The following is a 17,284-nucleotide window of genomic DNA, read 5'->3' on the forward strand; positions in this document are numbered from 1 at the left end:
ATAGAGTGATCCCAGGTTTCCCTACTTCTGTTTATGACATTCCTCCAACCATCTACTTCTGTTGTATGTGAAGTGACTTCCTCAAAACCCATCCCATATGAGATGAGACATGAAACCACCAGGTCAGGTAAGCATTGCATAAGTAAACCAAAACAGACCTATACTAAAATGCAGGGATACCTTTTCCATTCATCACCCTCTACTTTGCTTGTGATTTTCATTCAGGTGACCAACTTACAGATCTATACTACACACACACACACACACACAAGGGATAGCTGGTCAGGCAGGCTAATCTGCTTTCCCCATTTTCTCTGTTTTGCTGTTCACATATGTTCAGTACATGTTTCTGAAGACAGATGCTGAGTTGCCTGTTTTAGACAGGCACATATAGATACAGCAGGATTGCCTAAATCAGAATCCTATTCTTTCCCAGCTAAGGTTTTGTTTATTGTATTGTTTACTGTAGACATGCTGCTTAAACCCACAATCTGAATTTCTGTGTTTCTCCATTCCTCCATCACCATCATTGCAATGCTGAAGCTTCCAAAAATATTTCCAACCAGACATATGACAAGGAGAAAATGAGAGAGGTGGTTTGGTGTAAAAATACTGTAAATAGGAGTTTCTTTGTCAGAGGCTTTGTTAACTGAAATACAGCTTATGAACGCTGGGCCAGTTACTTCATCCATCCTTTCCCCACCCTTTTCTCTCATCTGCTCTGATTTTACACCACTGTGAGCAATAGAAGAGGATAGATGGCATGACTAGAGAAAAAATGGTTCAGGAAAAGCCACAGATGCAAGTTATCTCTCACAGCATCTCAAAGAAATAGTCACCATCATAAGCATGCAACCTGGTAACCCTAAGATAGCAATGTAAAGAATTCTTGCATTCTCTGTGTCTGTACCTCATCCTCTGTATGTACACAACATCAAAAGAAAAGGGCAACTGCCATGAGAGCTTTTCACATTTTTGAACTCTTTACCAAAAAACCCACACACAACTTTTGCAATAAATATTTTACACAGAAAAATATATTTTATGCAAAACCATCATTTTTGTGCAGATTTATTTTTTTTTTTTTGGAGTAAACCAATTCCTGATTTGGGAAAAATGATTGAAAAAATGTACAAAAACTCTCATGCTTTCTGTTGCCCAGCACGGAATCGACTTTTGGTATTCTTTATTCTTGCTTGTATTAATGAAATAAGCAAAGGTTTACATATTTATTCTAAAAGCCTCCCAGTGTCACTGTATGCCTCTCTCTATAAAAATCTACACTGCTAAAACAGTGAAAATCTTATGAGGAAGCAATCTTTCCACCTTCCTGTGAGTTCCTCTTGTTCTTCAGGGTGGTTTAAGCTTACCATTTAGGGGCCATAGCTCAAGATGGAAGACTTTGGAGTTTATCACATGGGAGGAATTCCTCTTAATTTTGAATGAAAAGAAAGTGGGGCCAGAATGCATTCACGTGAATTCGCTAGTTCATCGAATTTGAATTGTGTTCAAACTGACTTCCCATTGCCTGAAAACAGCTTGCCATTGCCCGAAAATGTGAAACCCCATGATTGCATTCGGACTGACTTCCCATTGCCCAAAATTGCATTTGGTAGTCTATCATGCAATAACGCTAAACCCCATGATTGTGTTCAGATTGCCATTGGATTATACTTCCAATTTCCCTTGTCTGATAAACTGCTTTGTGTGTGAAAGGTCCCAGTCTCTGGCATCACCAGTCAACAGGCAGCAGGTAAGGGAGAGACATTGACAACAGTGTCCCAGATTATTTACCTTCTGAAATGGAATGGCAAATGGCTGTTTGAGAGTGCATTGTAGCAAGGCTGCCCAATTCATTTGGTATTTGAGGTAGGCAATCCCACAAGCACAATTCCCTGGGTGCATAACAATACATTAAACAACTCACAATTTGCTGCTCTTTCATGTTGCCTCAAAGGAGGCTGCCTCGGTCTGGTTGGTCCAGCCCTGGATCCTGGAGAGCATGTGTCTACCAGAGTACCCAGTGCTGAACTAGGTAAACAAATAGTCTGATCAGGTAGAAAGCAGATTCTTGTACTTATACTTTTCAATAGTCTCTAAAGTGGGGATTCCTTCTTTGCTTCTTGGTTCTGCTCCTGTCCATTGGCATAACAGCAAGGCAGAGATGCCAGGAAGTGACAAGGGAGCAAGCACATTAACCCTTCTCCTAATGTGGGCTCACACTTCAGACACTCAAGGTTAATTACCACTGACTCTGCTTATCTCTTTGCCAAACAGGCACAGAGACACTTCTTTCACTCCTGTCAAGTACAGCCTCAGACTCCTTCTGTTGGGCAGGGGATGGAGAGGAGGAGATGCAAGATAGGTCTAGGAAGCCAGCTACTCATTCATTCTTCTTATATAAACCAGGAGCCCCTGACTGGCTCCTTTGTTTCTTGATTATCCATCCAGTGGATAAATTAACCAATGATCAGCTTGATATGGATAGCAGTGAGTTAACAGTCAATGCCTGAACCCTCTATGAGCTGCACAGGCTCCCCCTCAAAGATAGACAAACAAACAAACAAACAAACAGCAATGAACCAGACAAGGATGTCCGGTAACATCACTTGTGTTTATTATGGTAATGGAAGTCCTTAACAACAAATAAGAACTGACTCAGACATTAGAGGAATTAGAGTAAAAGGACAACAGCTTTTGCTGATGATATTGTGGGTTTGTTTTGGGTTTTTTTTAAAGACCATATATACTCTGTAGTATCATATCTATTCTATGTTAGAGAAATTACAAAGAATTTTATACCAATTTGAGGAGATCTCTGGAGTGAAAGTAAACAAAGATAAAACAGGGATACTTGCAAAAAATATGACAAAAAAAGAAATGCTACTCATAAAACCAGAATACAAAATGGTGATAAATTAAAGCACTTAGGTATTTGGATTAAAAATTGAAATGCAGATTTATTTGAAAAAAGTATGTCAAAAAATAAATAAAAGAAGATTTGAAGAAGTGGGCTTAAACAAATTTGTCTCTGTTTGGAAGAACAGGGGCAATAAGATGATGGTGCTTTCAAAGATGAAATTTCTTTTTCAAAATGTACCAATTACAATTAATGAAAAAAACATTCCCAATTTGGCAAAAAGATCTGACAAATTTTATTTGAAGAGGAAAGAAACCAAGAATTAAGTGGATGACATAAGTGGACAAAAGAGAAAACAGTGGATATAACCTACCAGATTTAAAAATATACTAACAAGTCAATGCTTTAACATGGACAACAGAATGGATAGACTTGGAAAATGAAAGAATTCTTGGTTTAGAAGGTTTTGTTCTAAGATTCGGATGGCATGCCTATACATGGTACGGAAAAGCAAACATACATAAAGATTTTGAAAATCACTACGTTAAAAGGGTGCTATTAAGAAATTGGACTCAACAAAAGAGGAAATTTTCTATGGCAGGATGTAAACTTTACTAAGGCACGGGACAGATCGCCCGAAAAGGGCGGCCTGCCAGAGGCCTAATTTCCTCCAGAGGGAAGCCACAGCCGCCAAACTGCACGGCTTCCCTACGGAGGAAAAAGAACCCGGAAAAAACTGTTTTTTTAAGCCACAGGGGCGGCATAACAAGTGTGCCTTTGGCGGGCTCATTATGTAAGCACCACGCGGCAATGTGCAGACACTGTGCCTACGTATTAATGGCCCTGCCCTGCTTCGCCATTGTTACACTGCCTGCACGTACTAGGGTTAGGGACCATGCGGTTGCCATACAGTCCCTAACCCTTCAATCAGTGCTGGTACGCCACTTGTTGGCAATTTGTACCGTGCCTAAGATAAACAAATTAGTGCTCTGCAATTTTGCACATTGCCAATAACAGAAGAGCAACCCTGATTTATTAGTGCAAGGATTTGAGCCAGTCATCTGGAAACAAGCCCGGTATAGGCTTCAGTGTGTTAATCAGTTTGGGATAGTGGCATTCCAAGCTATTGTCAAAGAGTATGGAGGAGAGAAAAGTTTATTCTGTCATACCTGCTGTAACTAATAGAGTCTGTATGCTATGTGTCTTTCTACCTGGTCCACATGTTCATGTATATTAGTAAAACAAGGAGCCAGCTTGGTGTAGTGGTTTGAGCACTGGACTATGACTCGGGATCAGGATTCGATTCTCTGCTTGGCCATGGAAACCTAGTGGATGACCTTGGGCAGGTCACACATTCTCAGCCCCTTAAACCCCATGAAGGTTGCCTTAGGGTTGCTGTAAGCTGGCAATGACTTGAAGGCACACAACAACAACAACAACAACATAAAAACAAGAAAAAAGCTCTAATCAATGTAATCAGGAATCAAATTCACTCCAGTAAATCCCTTGTGGTATAGTCAGCATGGTGTAGGAGTCTAAGTGTCGGATTAGGGCACTGGAAAAACAGGATTTGAATCCTCACTCAGCTATGGAAACCCACTGGATGACCTTAGGCAAGTCACGCTCTCTCAGCTTCAGGCAAACCCACTCTGAACAAATTGTGGCAATTAAACCCCCACCGTAGGGTCACCATATATCAGAAATAACTTGAATCCTATTATTATTATTATTATTATTATTATTATTATTGAAAGCACAAAACAACAAAAACCCATCTCAGTGGTCCTCTTCACCACAAAACTTTTCATACATGCCTCATCTTGGGCACAGGTTGGAAAAGATGATATTTTGGATGACAACTTCCAGAATCTTTCAGTAGCAAGGACATTCTGGGAGCTATATAGTCCAAAAAGTAACTTTTCTAAGCTCTCACCTTCAGAGACATAGGAAAACAGCTTCACCGCTAACTATAACCAACTGTGACACCATTCAGTAGCAAGGCCTTACCTGTGAAGTGCTGGCGGCAGATGCAGGTGTAACCACCTTCTTTGTGTGTACAGACACCACCATTATGGCAGGGGTTGGAGTAACAGAGGTTGATCTCCATTTCACAGTAGTCACCTGTGAAGCCTTGAGGGCAGCGGCAGCGTAAGCCTGTGATGGGGTGGATGGGACGGAAGAGGGTGGAAAGAGAGGCAATGAAGGGAGCGGAGCTGTCAAACTTGAGCACGGAGATGCATTTCATGTAGTTCTGGCAGGGTTCCCGAAGGCAAACGTTGTCATCAAAGGGCAGCACCTCCAGCATGGAAACTGAGGTCAGGGTCATGCGCTTCATGTACAGCTGTTCCTGAAGCTCTTCTGAACTGAAGAAATGGCCACTACGGGGGGCCATGGCAGAGAAACTGACATTCAGCACTTGGCCTCCAACATCTGTGTCATTCTGGATGTTGAAGATGAAAACGTCTTCCTTGGGCGTGGCCAGCACAGTGGCCACACCTTCCAAGAAGTTGGCCAGAAGGGGTGACAGGAAACGCTCCTGCCACATATTCTCCAGGCGTACAGTGATGCTGTTGGCTAACATGTCCTCGGTAATGATGATGACATGCAGAACACACTGGGCTGTCACGCTATGGATCCCATCTGCAGAATGGACATGGAAGATGTTAAAACAATGACTCCCAAATTGAGTTATAGAGAAACCAAGGGAAAAAAGCCTCTTGATTCCCATAATGCAGTCAGAATTTGGGCACATTACGTTTTTGGACAATACCTTTCAGAATTCTCTAGCCAGCTTAGCCATGCACATCCTCCCACAAAATCCTAATGAAACACATAGTTTCAGTGCTTCCAAGATCATTGTTTACTCACAGCTAATAATGGTAGGTTGAGACAAATCTTAGTGGGAGGCAAACATCTCAGCAATCCCGTTTCCAATATTGTGTTTCCCACCATTAGTAATGGAGGAGAAACAGCCAAACCTGATGGCAATCACTGTGGGTTACAACAAATCTTTCACTTCTAGTCCCGGCAGCAATCCCTAGATCTCAGTGATCAGGAAAGAGAGGTTTAAACCTTGCCATCCCTATACTCTGAGCTCTGTAGGCACACACATGTGGCCCCAGTGCCCCAGCTGATGCTGGATGCAGTTCACAAGGCCAAAAAAGAAAAGGGAAAAAAAGGAGAAAGTGCATACCTGACCTAAGAGGAGCCATTAAAACTTCAAGTTTAATTTTGATATGATGAATCAATAATACGATGGAAGCACAAACATTTATTTTATTAAGCATTTTCATGAACTTGGGTCTATTTGACATGATGCATCTCATGAAATGAACTCTAGTCCATGGAAGTCTGCACCATTTATTGTACTTTGGGGGCCTTAATGGTCAGAAAAGTGATTATTAAATATCAATAAATAGTTTGTGGAAGAGCGGAATCTCTTTTGAGAAAGAGAAGAAATGACAATATTTGCAGATTTCAAATTATAAATCATTTTTTATACACTTAGGAGCAGAGATACCTTTTAATTTGCTATTTAAGTTACATGGAAATGTAGCTTATTGATAAACATAGACCAAAAGATAGGAAGTGGGAAGTCATTTTTACATTTAATGTATTGTGTTGTTGTGAATGTTGTGTTAAAGTGGGGTGTGAAGTAGTGGTTATGTATTATATGTGTAGGTGGGCTTTTGTATGTATCGTTTACCAATTTCGTTGACTTACATGTGAAAATCAATAAAAATTATTATTAAAAACATCTCAGCATTTGAGAATTCCCTTACCACAGATTCAAAACAGCTAGCATTACATTGACCACCCCCACCCCCCATGGAAACATCTAGGTTACATGGTAGATGCATGATTAATAAATACTTTTAATATAAAATGGTCAGCTTTTAAGGTGCTGCAGCAGCCAACAAACGTTGCTGCCTCTTTGGAAATTGCAGTTGTGATGGTTTCAGTGTGATTGCAATCGCATGTTTTTTGGAGGCTGTGGGTGAACTAGGATTGAACTATGATTTGGAGACTAGCTCACCATGAAGAGAGATCTGCTCCAGCTGAATTTACCACATCAAAGTGAGCTGAAATTGGTTTTGTGAACAGACTTTTAAATCAAATAAGGTGCTAGCAGTGGTGCGGTTTGGAGAAAACAAGCATGCCAAAGTATTAAGAAAAAGGTCAGAAGTATGTAGGGTCTCAGTATGCTTGAAGTTACCCAGATAGTAGGAACCTACAGAGCAGAAAGGGTATAGGGAGGGGGGGGGGGGCTTGCTACTTTTAAAATAGAAAACCTCAAAACAAAAAATGTTTCTTAAAATGTATAGTGGAACGTAGCTCTGAAATTGTCATGTCGATAAGCCCAGCCTGCATTGGTTTTAAAAAATGCAAATAGATTGCAACATAATAAATATATCATCTGTACATACAGTCTGTTAGAAGTATTCAGACATAATGGATGTAAAAAAGTGAGATGGCATTCCCCTCATTAAATACCATAGTGAAGACAGAGAGATGCTTTTTGTTGTTTTACAGGGTAATGTCCTCACTTGAGGTATTTGATTGTTTGTTTCTTTGAAAGGGTTTGCTCAGGGAAATCTTCAAAGTCACCATGTCAGAGAAAATCTAGTGTTTAGTTTTCAAGGGTGTCTTCTGCCATGGTAAAGTTCATATATTCCACCTTCCCGTTGCAAACATTACCTCAGACTTAACTGTTTGAATAGGCCCTAATCCCATGATCCTGGAATGGCTTTTTTTATAATGTATTCATTAGCTACATTTTTGTCCTGCCATTCCTCCAGTGAGTTCAAGGCAGGGTACATGGTTCTCCTCCTCCCCAGCTTAATCTTACAACTCTGTGTGGTAGGTCAGGCTGAGACGGAGTAATTGGTCCGAGGTCACCTACGAGTTTCACGGCTGAAACTTCTCCACTCTGACATTTCTAACCACTGGATCTACCGGTACCTCCCTAGGCTAAGCTAGTTTCAAACTCTTGAGTTTCACACATCACAGAGATCAATTATGAATCTTCTGCTTGGGTTCCCCCCCAGCTCTCTGTCTCTTTAACCAACTGTAACTGCAGAGACATGTTCAGGAAGAAGAAGCAATGGAAAAGAGTGTTAACCCCTTTTTCTATACTGTTTATCTAATAAAAATCATGTCATGTACACACACATACTGAGGCTGCTATTTACAGACTAAGGCCTTAAGGGGAAAATAATCACGGACCATAATAATTTTCAAAGTGGAAGCCAGGAGGCTCCTGGCACAGTAAATGTGTTAGGCTGTATCTACACTGCAGAATTAACACCATTTTAGCTGCCATGGGTCAATACTACGGAATTCTGGGATTTGTAGTTTTGCAGGATATTTAGTCTTCTCTGTCAGGTACCACAACAAACTACAAATCCCAGGATTCCATAGGTGGTGCCATGGCAGTTAAAGCTATGTCAAACTGCATTAATTCTGCAGTTAATGCAATATGACAGCACCCTTAAAGACAGCAAAGGACCCTTTGAAGTCAATTTGGAGCAACTAAAGTAAAATGGGGACAAAGGAGGAAAGTGAAAGCAGAAGAGAAACTGGGACATTTTAAAAGCAACTGAGGAAGTGGAGGATTAACTGGGAGTGTGCCTGCTAAACTGGGGCAGCTGGAGGGTATGAAGTTTCTATGCTGAAGTATAGGCATAGTGCCTTGGTACTGTGAAACTAGGCACTGGGGAAATGAGAAGGAAACTACTGGCACCTCATTGCTAGTAACAGCTGCCAATCTCCAGAGGGTTGCTGTTCCATGGCCTGAAGAAAATTCTGCAAAATATAATTCAGATATAGAATTGTACAGACCCTTAGCATCTGTTGCCTTGCAAGATATCTTTCAATTGCAAACTCTTCAAGACAGGGGTGGGTTTTACTGATTCCCAGCAAGAGACTGAAGAAATTTACAGCACTATAGAAATGTTTTACAATAAGCATAAGGCACCCTGCCTTTCACCACTGAACAGAATGCTCCATCTTTAGACTTATTAACTCAAATGTTGTTTGTCACTTTACCTGACACACACCAAGGCACTCCCCTCCTAAAGACTTAGTATTTTCCATGTGGAGTGAGGTGCAGGCAGGTTGCACTGAAGTCACAAATTCAAGCAAATGTATGAGAGGGACCATAAAGAACATCACTTTTTTTTCATACAGTCATTCTTAGTAATATTTTCTTGCTTCAAAGTGAAGGAGTGACACAAAGGCCAGATTTTAGTTTTGTGGTTTGCGCAACAGTTCACTGAACAACAAATAAGCAAATACATAGAGAGAAGCTTTCCTGTATTTATATATTAGTCTAAACCTCAAATTAAAAGTCAGATATCACTTACATTTCACAGTACTGTAATCTAAAAAGCAAAAAGTAGGCCCAATGGCTTAGCTCAGTAACCCTTCAGCTAAATCTGAAATGTGTTTCCTACGCCACAGGAATAGGGTCAGTGGCATTCCCCACTCCTGGTGTCAACTGGTGCGAGGGAGGGCTGCCAGGGGTGGCAGCCATAAGGGCACACTTGGCACTCTTTTTCACCACTGAGGTGGAGGTCTCCTCATGCCATCCCATCAAAGTTGGGAAAGGCACACTTAGCCCTCTCCTTCAGTTCCACAGTGAAACTGGGAGGAGCACAGCAGGAGAAGGACCCATTGGGTGTCACCCCTTTTCTGGGATATCACCCTGCACCCTTCTAGTAACACCAGTGAGTAGGGTTACCATATTGTGAGATTTCAAAATAAAAATTTGTCACATATTATTCATTCATTTGATCTATATGCCACTTTTCTAACAATATGGGATCCAAAGCAGCTAAGGATGCTGTTTAAGCAGGCTACATTAAGCTTACATTAACCACATGATGCACTGAATCTCTCTCTCTCTCTCTCTCTCTCTCTCTCTCTCTCAGCCTCCTCCTCCCTGTCCCTAAAAGTCTGCAGCAGCAGCAGTGGTGAGAAGAAAAAAAAATAGCCCCAGGATGGCAGGACTGTGATGGAATGGTCCTCTCCTGAAAAAGAGTTTCTGAAGAATAAGAAGTCAGCTCATTACGCTCCAGCCCATATGTCTTTGCTCTCTTTGTGCTTTTATTTATACACATTTCATATTTTCTCCCCTGCAGCTGAAAAATGGAAAGATGCCACTGAGGCTATTTATAACCAGAGTCCGTGCTCCTGTCTACTACAGCAGAGCACTTAGGATGCTTCCAGATATTCAGCTGTCCTATATTAACACCTTTGGTGAGCCTATATTCTAACAACAAACTCAGTTTTGTCTGTAGGTAGCCAAAATAGCTCCTTCAATTTGTGGCTGGTGGCTTCCCTGTCAGTGATGCAATGAATTTGCTCTAGGATTTAGCTGCCATCCCACAAATAGGTTCAGCATTTTGGATAGCTCTTTAAATCTTAGATTGGGTTTTGGGAGGGACATGAGAAACCCTTCTTGCTGGCTGCTCCTAGGCTTTGGAACTGCCTCCTGAAGGAGGTCAACTCTGCCCCTCTCTGCTGTCATTTTGCTGGCAGGCAAAGACCTTCTTCTTTAAACAGGTCTTTAGCCTGAGTTGACAGGAGTGGAGTGATGTGTAACTAGGTGTTCTGTTTTAATATGCATTGCGTATTTTAAGTGTTTTAAGTGTTTTAAATTCTAATAGTTTTTTGTGGGTTTTTCGGGCTATGTGGCCATGTTCTAGAAGAGTTTCTTCCTGACGTTTTACCAGCATCTGTGGCTGGCGAAACGTCAGGAAGAAACTCTTCTAGAACATGGCCACATAGCCCGAAAAACCCACAAAAAACTATGGATGCCGGCCATGAAAGCCTTCACCTTAAACTCTAACAAGCCCCTCTCTGACCCAGGATGCCTCCTTTTAACCATCCATTAAGAAGCCAAGCCCTTCCTCCAGTCCATCTGCCTTGGTCCAGGCCTCTGAGGTGGAGAAAAACTGCTGGACCTGATCCCCTTCCCCACAACCATTCCTTCTCCTTTTGTGTTGTGTCTTTTCAGATTGTAAGCCTGAGGGCAGGGAACCGTCTAACTAAAAGATTGTATGTACAGCGCTGTGTAAATTTACAGCGCTTTATAAATAGATAATAATAATAATAATAATAATGTTTTAAAAACAGTTTTAATTCATTGTGTACACTATAAGTCAATAAGGGACTTGGAGGCACACACATACTATTTAGTGCTTTTTAACTTTTGTACTTTATACTCTTTCAACTGGTCTGTTTTCATTTATGCTGTAAGCCGCTTTGAATCCTTTTCGGGAGAAAAGTGTGATATACAGGTAAATAAAATAAACAAAATCATGAATAATAATAAACAATTACAACAACGTTTTATACCCTTGTTGTAACCCGCTTTGATCTCCTTTGGAAAAGTGGGCTATAAATAAACAGTATTATTATTATTATTATTATTATTATTATTATTATTATTATTATTATTGTCCCCTCAGACCAGCCACCATTAACTGTTACTCTAAACTACTCTGTGGGACTGAAACATCTGCTGCCCGTAGCAAACAGGTAAAGGCGGAAAATACAAATATGACTGAGTTGTCCACTTTGGGATGAGGTGAGGGGAACATATTTGAAACTGAATGGAATTGGGTTCATTTTGTTTCCATTCATCCAAAAAGTGGCACCATAAATAGATTTTCTGTATACTCTTTAATATTCATACCATTCATCACCAGTTCAGTGTAGGTGGGTATACTTGTCTGGCACCAAAGGTATGTAGCTGATGTTGGCACTAACCCTACTGGCCGCCATTTTATTTTCCCAGAATGCTCTAGAGTGGGAGTCACATGGCCCTCCAGATACAGCCATACTAAAACTCTCAGCATTCCTCATCACTGGCTATACTTGCTAGGGTTGACATGACTTGCAGTCCAACAACAACTGAAAGGCCATATGATTTATAACCCTTCTCTGAAATTTGTGTTGTTCCAGGGATTTTTTTGTGGGGGGAGAAGAAAGTAGCGTTCACTCATGGTAGTCATCATTGCTTTAGGATAATGTGATGTCCCACACCCTCTAAAATTTCATAGATGAAAACCAGGACGAGTGCCCAGGTAACAAGAGGCCAAAAGTAATTAATGAGGAAGAATACACAAAACTACTATTTTAAGCAGAGAAACTTTGCAGTTAATGTTCTGAGCTTACGATAGTCTGAAAATAAGAAGGAAATCCAAATCAATAAATGCAGATCAATAAATGCAATATTCTGTGTGTCTGTGTATGCACACATGCATGCACATATATGTACAGCATGATTAACAATAAATATAATGTTATATTATTGTTGTGTGCCTTAAAATTGTTTCTGACTTATGGTGATCCTAAGGCAAACCTGTCACAGGGTTTTCTTGGCAAGATTTGTTCAGAGCAGAGGGGTTTTTATCAGTGCCTCTCTCTGAGGCTGAGAGTGTGTGACTTGCCTAAGGTCACCCAACTGGTTTTCATGGGCAAGCAGGGATTTGAATCCCAGACGCCAGAGCTATAGTCCAATGCTCAAACCACTACACCATACTGTATGTGATACATATCACAAAATCACAATGCCTTTGTCTGATTGGTCCCCAGTTTCAGCTTTCTCTCAGATCCACTTTATGAACTCCCAGTTCACATCCACCCCCTCTGCCCAACCCACATTATAAATCAGGTCAGATCCCAGCTTCCCCATTAGAGAACACTCATGTGGTCACCTTGAGCCAAACCTAGCTTCTCTGCTTAATCTATTTCATAGTCTTGTTACAATAAAAATAGGAGTAGGGAGAGAGAAAGGGTATAAATGTCTTCAGATTAGTTAAGAAAGACATATACAAAAACATGATTGTCGCAAAGAAATATAGGCATACCAATGGCCTTTTAGAAAGTGGAACATTTTAAAACCAGATTAGAAATTGGTAAGAGAGAAGAATGAGTGCTGCCCCACCCAAAATGGAACAGTTGGATGTTACAGAAATTCTGGAAAAATAATATAATATCTAGCAGGAAACAGTAATTAGAGAGTGGAATACTCTTGTGGCTTTAAGATAGCACAGTTTAAGTTCATACTAGCATAACTATGTACATATATTTTCTTACATTGCATAAGGAATCATCTGGTACCTCCTTACACAACAGTTTTGCCAGGCTGCATAACAACTCCAGGATGGTGTCCAGTTATGGCTTTGCCACCCCAACCCAAATGGTCACTGGTAGACCACAGGTGTACTGGGAGAACCCTTTCTCCAGCTTCAAATATGATTTTGGCTAATATTTGCTGATTTCTTCCTACTATCTGTGGTTGTAGCATGTTTTTAAAGAGCAAAATGTTGTTGTTTTTTTTGGGGGGGGGTCCTAGCAACAACAAAAATGAAAGTAAGCAGGAAAACACAAAGAAAATATGAAAGTACAGTACTAACAAAGACAAATGTGATTTTTATGTGTAATTACAATATGAATGAGATTATTAATAATGAAAATAAATGAGGTACTGTAGGACACACAATGCTGAATGTCACCCCAACACTACTGAAAAAGTGTGCTGCTGAAAAAGTAGTGTATTTTAAAATATTTCTGTTGCTCATTTCTAAGAATTGTAGCAACAACGTAGGCCCAGGCCAGATATAGGATGGCCATGTGCCGTGCTTTGCAGAGGATATTCCTCTATGGAAAGGGGTGCCTGAGGACAGTCCTCCTCTGGAAGAGATCATTTGTTTGGAGAGCCATCAAGTTCAAGCCCAGTTTAAAAATCAAAGAAGCACAAGAAAAGAGAAAAGGGGTGATCATCAGCAATCCTAGATTTGCATCTATACACATTAATTTTTATGCAAATCTGTTATTTCTTTTATTGTAGTTTCTCTTTTTAGAGACACGTGTAAGTGGCTGCCCAAATCAGTCACTTCTGGAGAAAGAACAAAGAGGTGTTACGCTTCTTCTCTGGGTCTCTAATTCTAATGCATAGCCCCCTTTTCAGCAACCAAAAAGTTCTTTGCAAACAGTTATTATTCATACAACTGGAAAATGCCCAATCATAATATTCAAAGGTTTAGTGAGACAAATCGTTCTTAAGATGAAATTAACATATCTAAGAACTTCTTGCCAAAGCGATTCTATGATTCTGCACTCTTGCAACATATGAAGAACAGATGCTTTAGAAGAATCACAGTGCCAACAACAGTCAGAACATGTCACTCCATTGGCAAACAGGCATCTTGGTATTCAATGAGTTCTGTGTAATATCTTCATCTGAGCTAGTCTGAGACAAATATCAAAAATAGAATATGCCATACTTCAAAACATTACAGAACAATGATAAAAGTAATAGAATCAGCAATGTCTCTGTTTATCTAAGCTAGTCCTCACCAAATATGCTGGCAAGGGATGATGGGAGTTATAGTCCAACACATCAGGAGGGTGTCTCCTGGTGGCACGGAGAGTAGTGGTAGTGATGATCACTATGATCAATATGCTGACTTTTCCCCAAAACCTGGGACTCAAGGTGGCTTACAAATTAAAACAAATACAATCTATCTAAAACATACAAATGGTTCACGTTAAAATGTGATTACTATGTCAACAACAGGATGATTACATTTAGAGCTATTCTTATCTTCACCTTTTTTAGTTCGGCAAGGCTGCATCTGCACAGCAGAAATAATGCAGTGTGACACTGCATTAACTGCCATGGCCCAATGTAATGCAATCTTAGGATTTATAGTTTGTAATAATAATAATAATAATAATAATAATAATAATAATATAGATTTATTTCTAGCCCGCCCAATCACAAAGAATCCGGGCGGGTTACAACAATAAAATACAACAAATTACAATAGAGTTAAAAAATCAAACCCTAGACCTACCACCACCCCCCATTCCCAGTACTAAAACAGAATTAAACAATAATAATATTATGGCACCAGAGTTCTCTGACAGAGAAGGCTAAATATTTCACAAAACTACAAATCCCAGCATTCAATAGCATTCAGCCATGGCAGTTGTGACAGTGTCAAACTGGATTATTTCTGCAGATACAGCATAAAGTGGATTTTGAATCAGCTCTTGCAACTGAACTATAAATGCATAGTGCATTCTTGCTTATTGCTGACTTTATTTTCCTCCAGTTGTTGTCTCTGTTAGGCTGAATTTCAAACTGTAACCTTATTTTGAAGGACCTGATCTCTTCAACCCTGTACTAGATGGTGGGACTAAGTAAGCAAACAAACACATTAAGAATGCTCTTGAAAGATGTGGGGATGGACTGAGTAGAACCATGTCTGCAGCAGAACAATCAGTCCATGTGTAGAGTTGGGAAACTGGCTCACATATATAGGTTTTCCTGAGAAACTATCACATGTGATTTGAACAACAGCCAGCACAGGATTGGCTCAAGACATTTCACTACCTGAAGCAGGACAAATGAATGGCAACCTCCCCTGCCCGCCTAAGTCAAAGTGTATCACACAAACAGTCAGACAAGGTTGGAAGCCTGCTGACAGAGCTCTTCTCACTGCATTTTGTGCTCTGTTTCATAATTCTAGACACTTATAAGTACAGTAGGCCCTCAGCATCCATGGATTCTGCATCCACAGAGTCAACCATCCATGGCTTGACTCTATATATCCAAACTCTATATATCCAAACTATATAACTATATATATCCAAAAAAACAAACTTTGATTTTGGCATTTTATATAAGGGGCATCATTATATTACCCCACTGTATATAATGGGGATTTGAGCAATCACAAATTTTGGTATCCACGGGGGATCCTAGATCCAAACCCCAATGGATACTATGGGCCTCTGTGGCACATTATGATAATCATTAGGCATGGGAGTTTGCATGTCAGTGGGGGCAGTGAATCAGTTCCAGGTTTTAGTCTGAATTATAAGGAGTTATCCATGATGCTGAGCCTATTTGGGGGATAGGTTTTAAAATCCTGTATACTCTTTTAACAGAGTAAAATCCAGAGCAAATCCACTGTGGTCACCAGTCATCACTGATAGCAATAAATTTAGGAACAAGGGCAAGGAAAGAGCAGGGAACAGAAAGGCTAATGAACTGTGTTTCTATAGGAAGTCGCGTATTAGCCTCCCACTCCTGGTGTTGCAGGGTGAAGCTTGGCCATGAAAAGTGGCTCAAAAACTAAGCCCTGGGCTTTGCTGCCTAAGCTTGTTTTCTCAATAGACTGCTGACAGGAAAAATCAGGAGGGGTCATGAGCTGTTAACATGGTGCAGAGGAAGGCCTTCTTGTTCCAGGGACAGCACCACAAGATTCTCTTCTTCAGCTCCACTCTCTGGATGTATGAGCTGCCAGCCATGTGGAAAGGCAGATAATTGCATGCAAGCATCTCCTGTGGTGCTGACATAACCTCCACTTCAAAGCAGAGCAGGCAACAAATGGGTCCTGTCTGTTAGGGAATATATGCAAAGGGGGCTAGCGCTTCACTTGTCACGCTGGACAGTGGCCTGCCAAGCCCAGTGCGGACCCAGGAGAGGTTAATCTGGGAAGATTCAAGGCAATTGCCCCTTCTGACAATCACAGAAAGGCAACCACATGGGACACCAAAGTCACCTGGATTCCAGAGAGACCTACAGGTATATTTGTGGATTAATCATATGCAGCAAAAGAAGCATGCTGCAGTGATCAGAGTGCTGGACTGGGCCATGGGAGAGGAACTTCTCTCATATGACAACTGTATTGAGGAACGCCAAAACTGGTTTTAAGGTAGGGGGCTCTGGCAGGCAGGTTATTGTTAATTTTAATTAATTGCAGGTATGATTTTGCAAAACAATGTAACAATATATTACATTAAAAAGATCATCCTCGATAAGATCAGCAACAGTAGCAGCATCTAGTTGAAGGTGGGAACAATCTGAGCTGCAATTGCTAGCCTGAGGCTGAGAGAGTGTGCCTTGGGTCTGTGTGTGTGTGTGCGCGCGCGCCTTCAAGTCATTCCTGGTGACCCAAAGGTGAAACTATCATGGGCAAGCTTCATCAGAGGGGGGTTGCTATTACAAGCCTGAGGCTGAGAGAGTGTGCCTTGAGTCCCCCCCAAGAAGTCCTGCCCCCCAGAAGTCCTGAGCCCCCTGGCACTGGGTGACAGTGTGGGAAAGCCACTGAGTTGGGCAATAGCAAGTACATTTCTATACTGCTTATCAGTGCACTTAAGCACTCCCTAAGCGGTTTACAAATTCTAAGCTAATTGCCCCCAACAATCTGGGTACTCATTTTAGCGACCTCGGGAGGATGCAAGCCTGAGTCGAGCTTGAGCCTTTTCGCTGGTATTGAACTCCCAACCTTATGGTTTGTGAGTGAGTGACTGCAGTATAGGCATTTAACCACTGCGCTACCAGGGCTTCTCAACTTATCCAGGGATTGAAGCATCCACAGCTTGAAAATATTCCAAAAA

The 17,284-nt window shown here is 40.9% G+C and overlaps 1 protein-coding gene across 1 annotated transcript in view; it reads right to left on the minus strand.

The window, feature by feature from the left end:
* The window catches only part of LOC149321439 (cadherin EGF LAG seven-pass G-type receptor 3-like), a 107,047-nt gene that overhangs the window by 66,151 nt on the left and 23,612 nt on the right, over nucleotides 1-17,284 (minus strand). Inside the window, exon 2 of the mRNA XM_089521649.1 lies at nucleotides 4,868-5,500. Coding sequence (XP_089377775.1) covers nucleotides 4,868-5,500 — 633 coding nt within the window. The remainder of the gene's footprint in view (nucleotides 1-4,867; nucleotides 5,501-17,284) is intronic.

The sequence above is a fragment of the Sceloporus occidentalis genome, unplaced genomic scaffold (assembly GCF_023333645.1).
Source record: "Sceloporus occidentalis isolate IW3139 unplaced genomic scaffold, rSceOcc1.0.p SCAF_1, whole genome shotgun sequence".
NCBI lineage: Eukaryota > Metazoa > Chordata > Lepidosauria > Squamata > Phrynosomatidae > Sceloporus > Sceloporus occidentalis.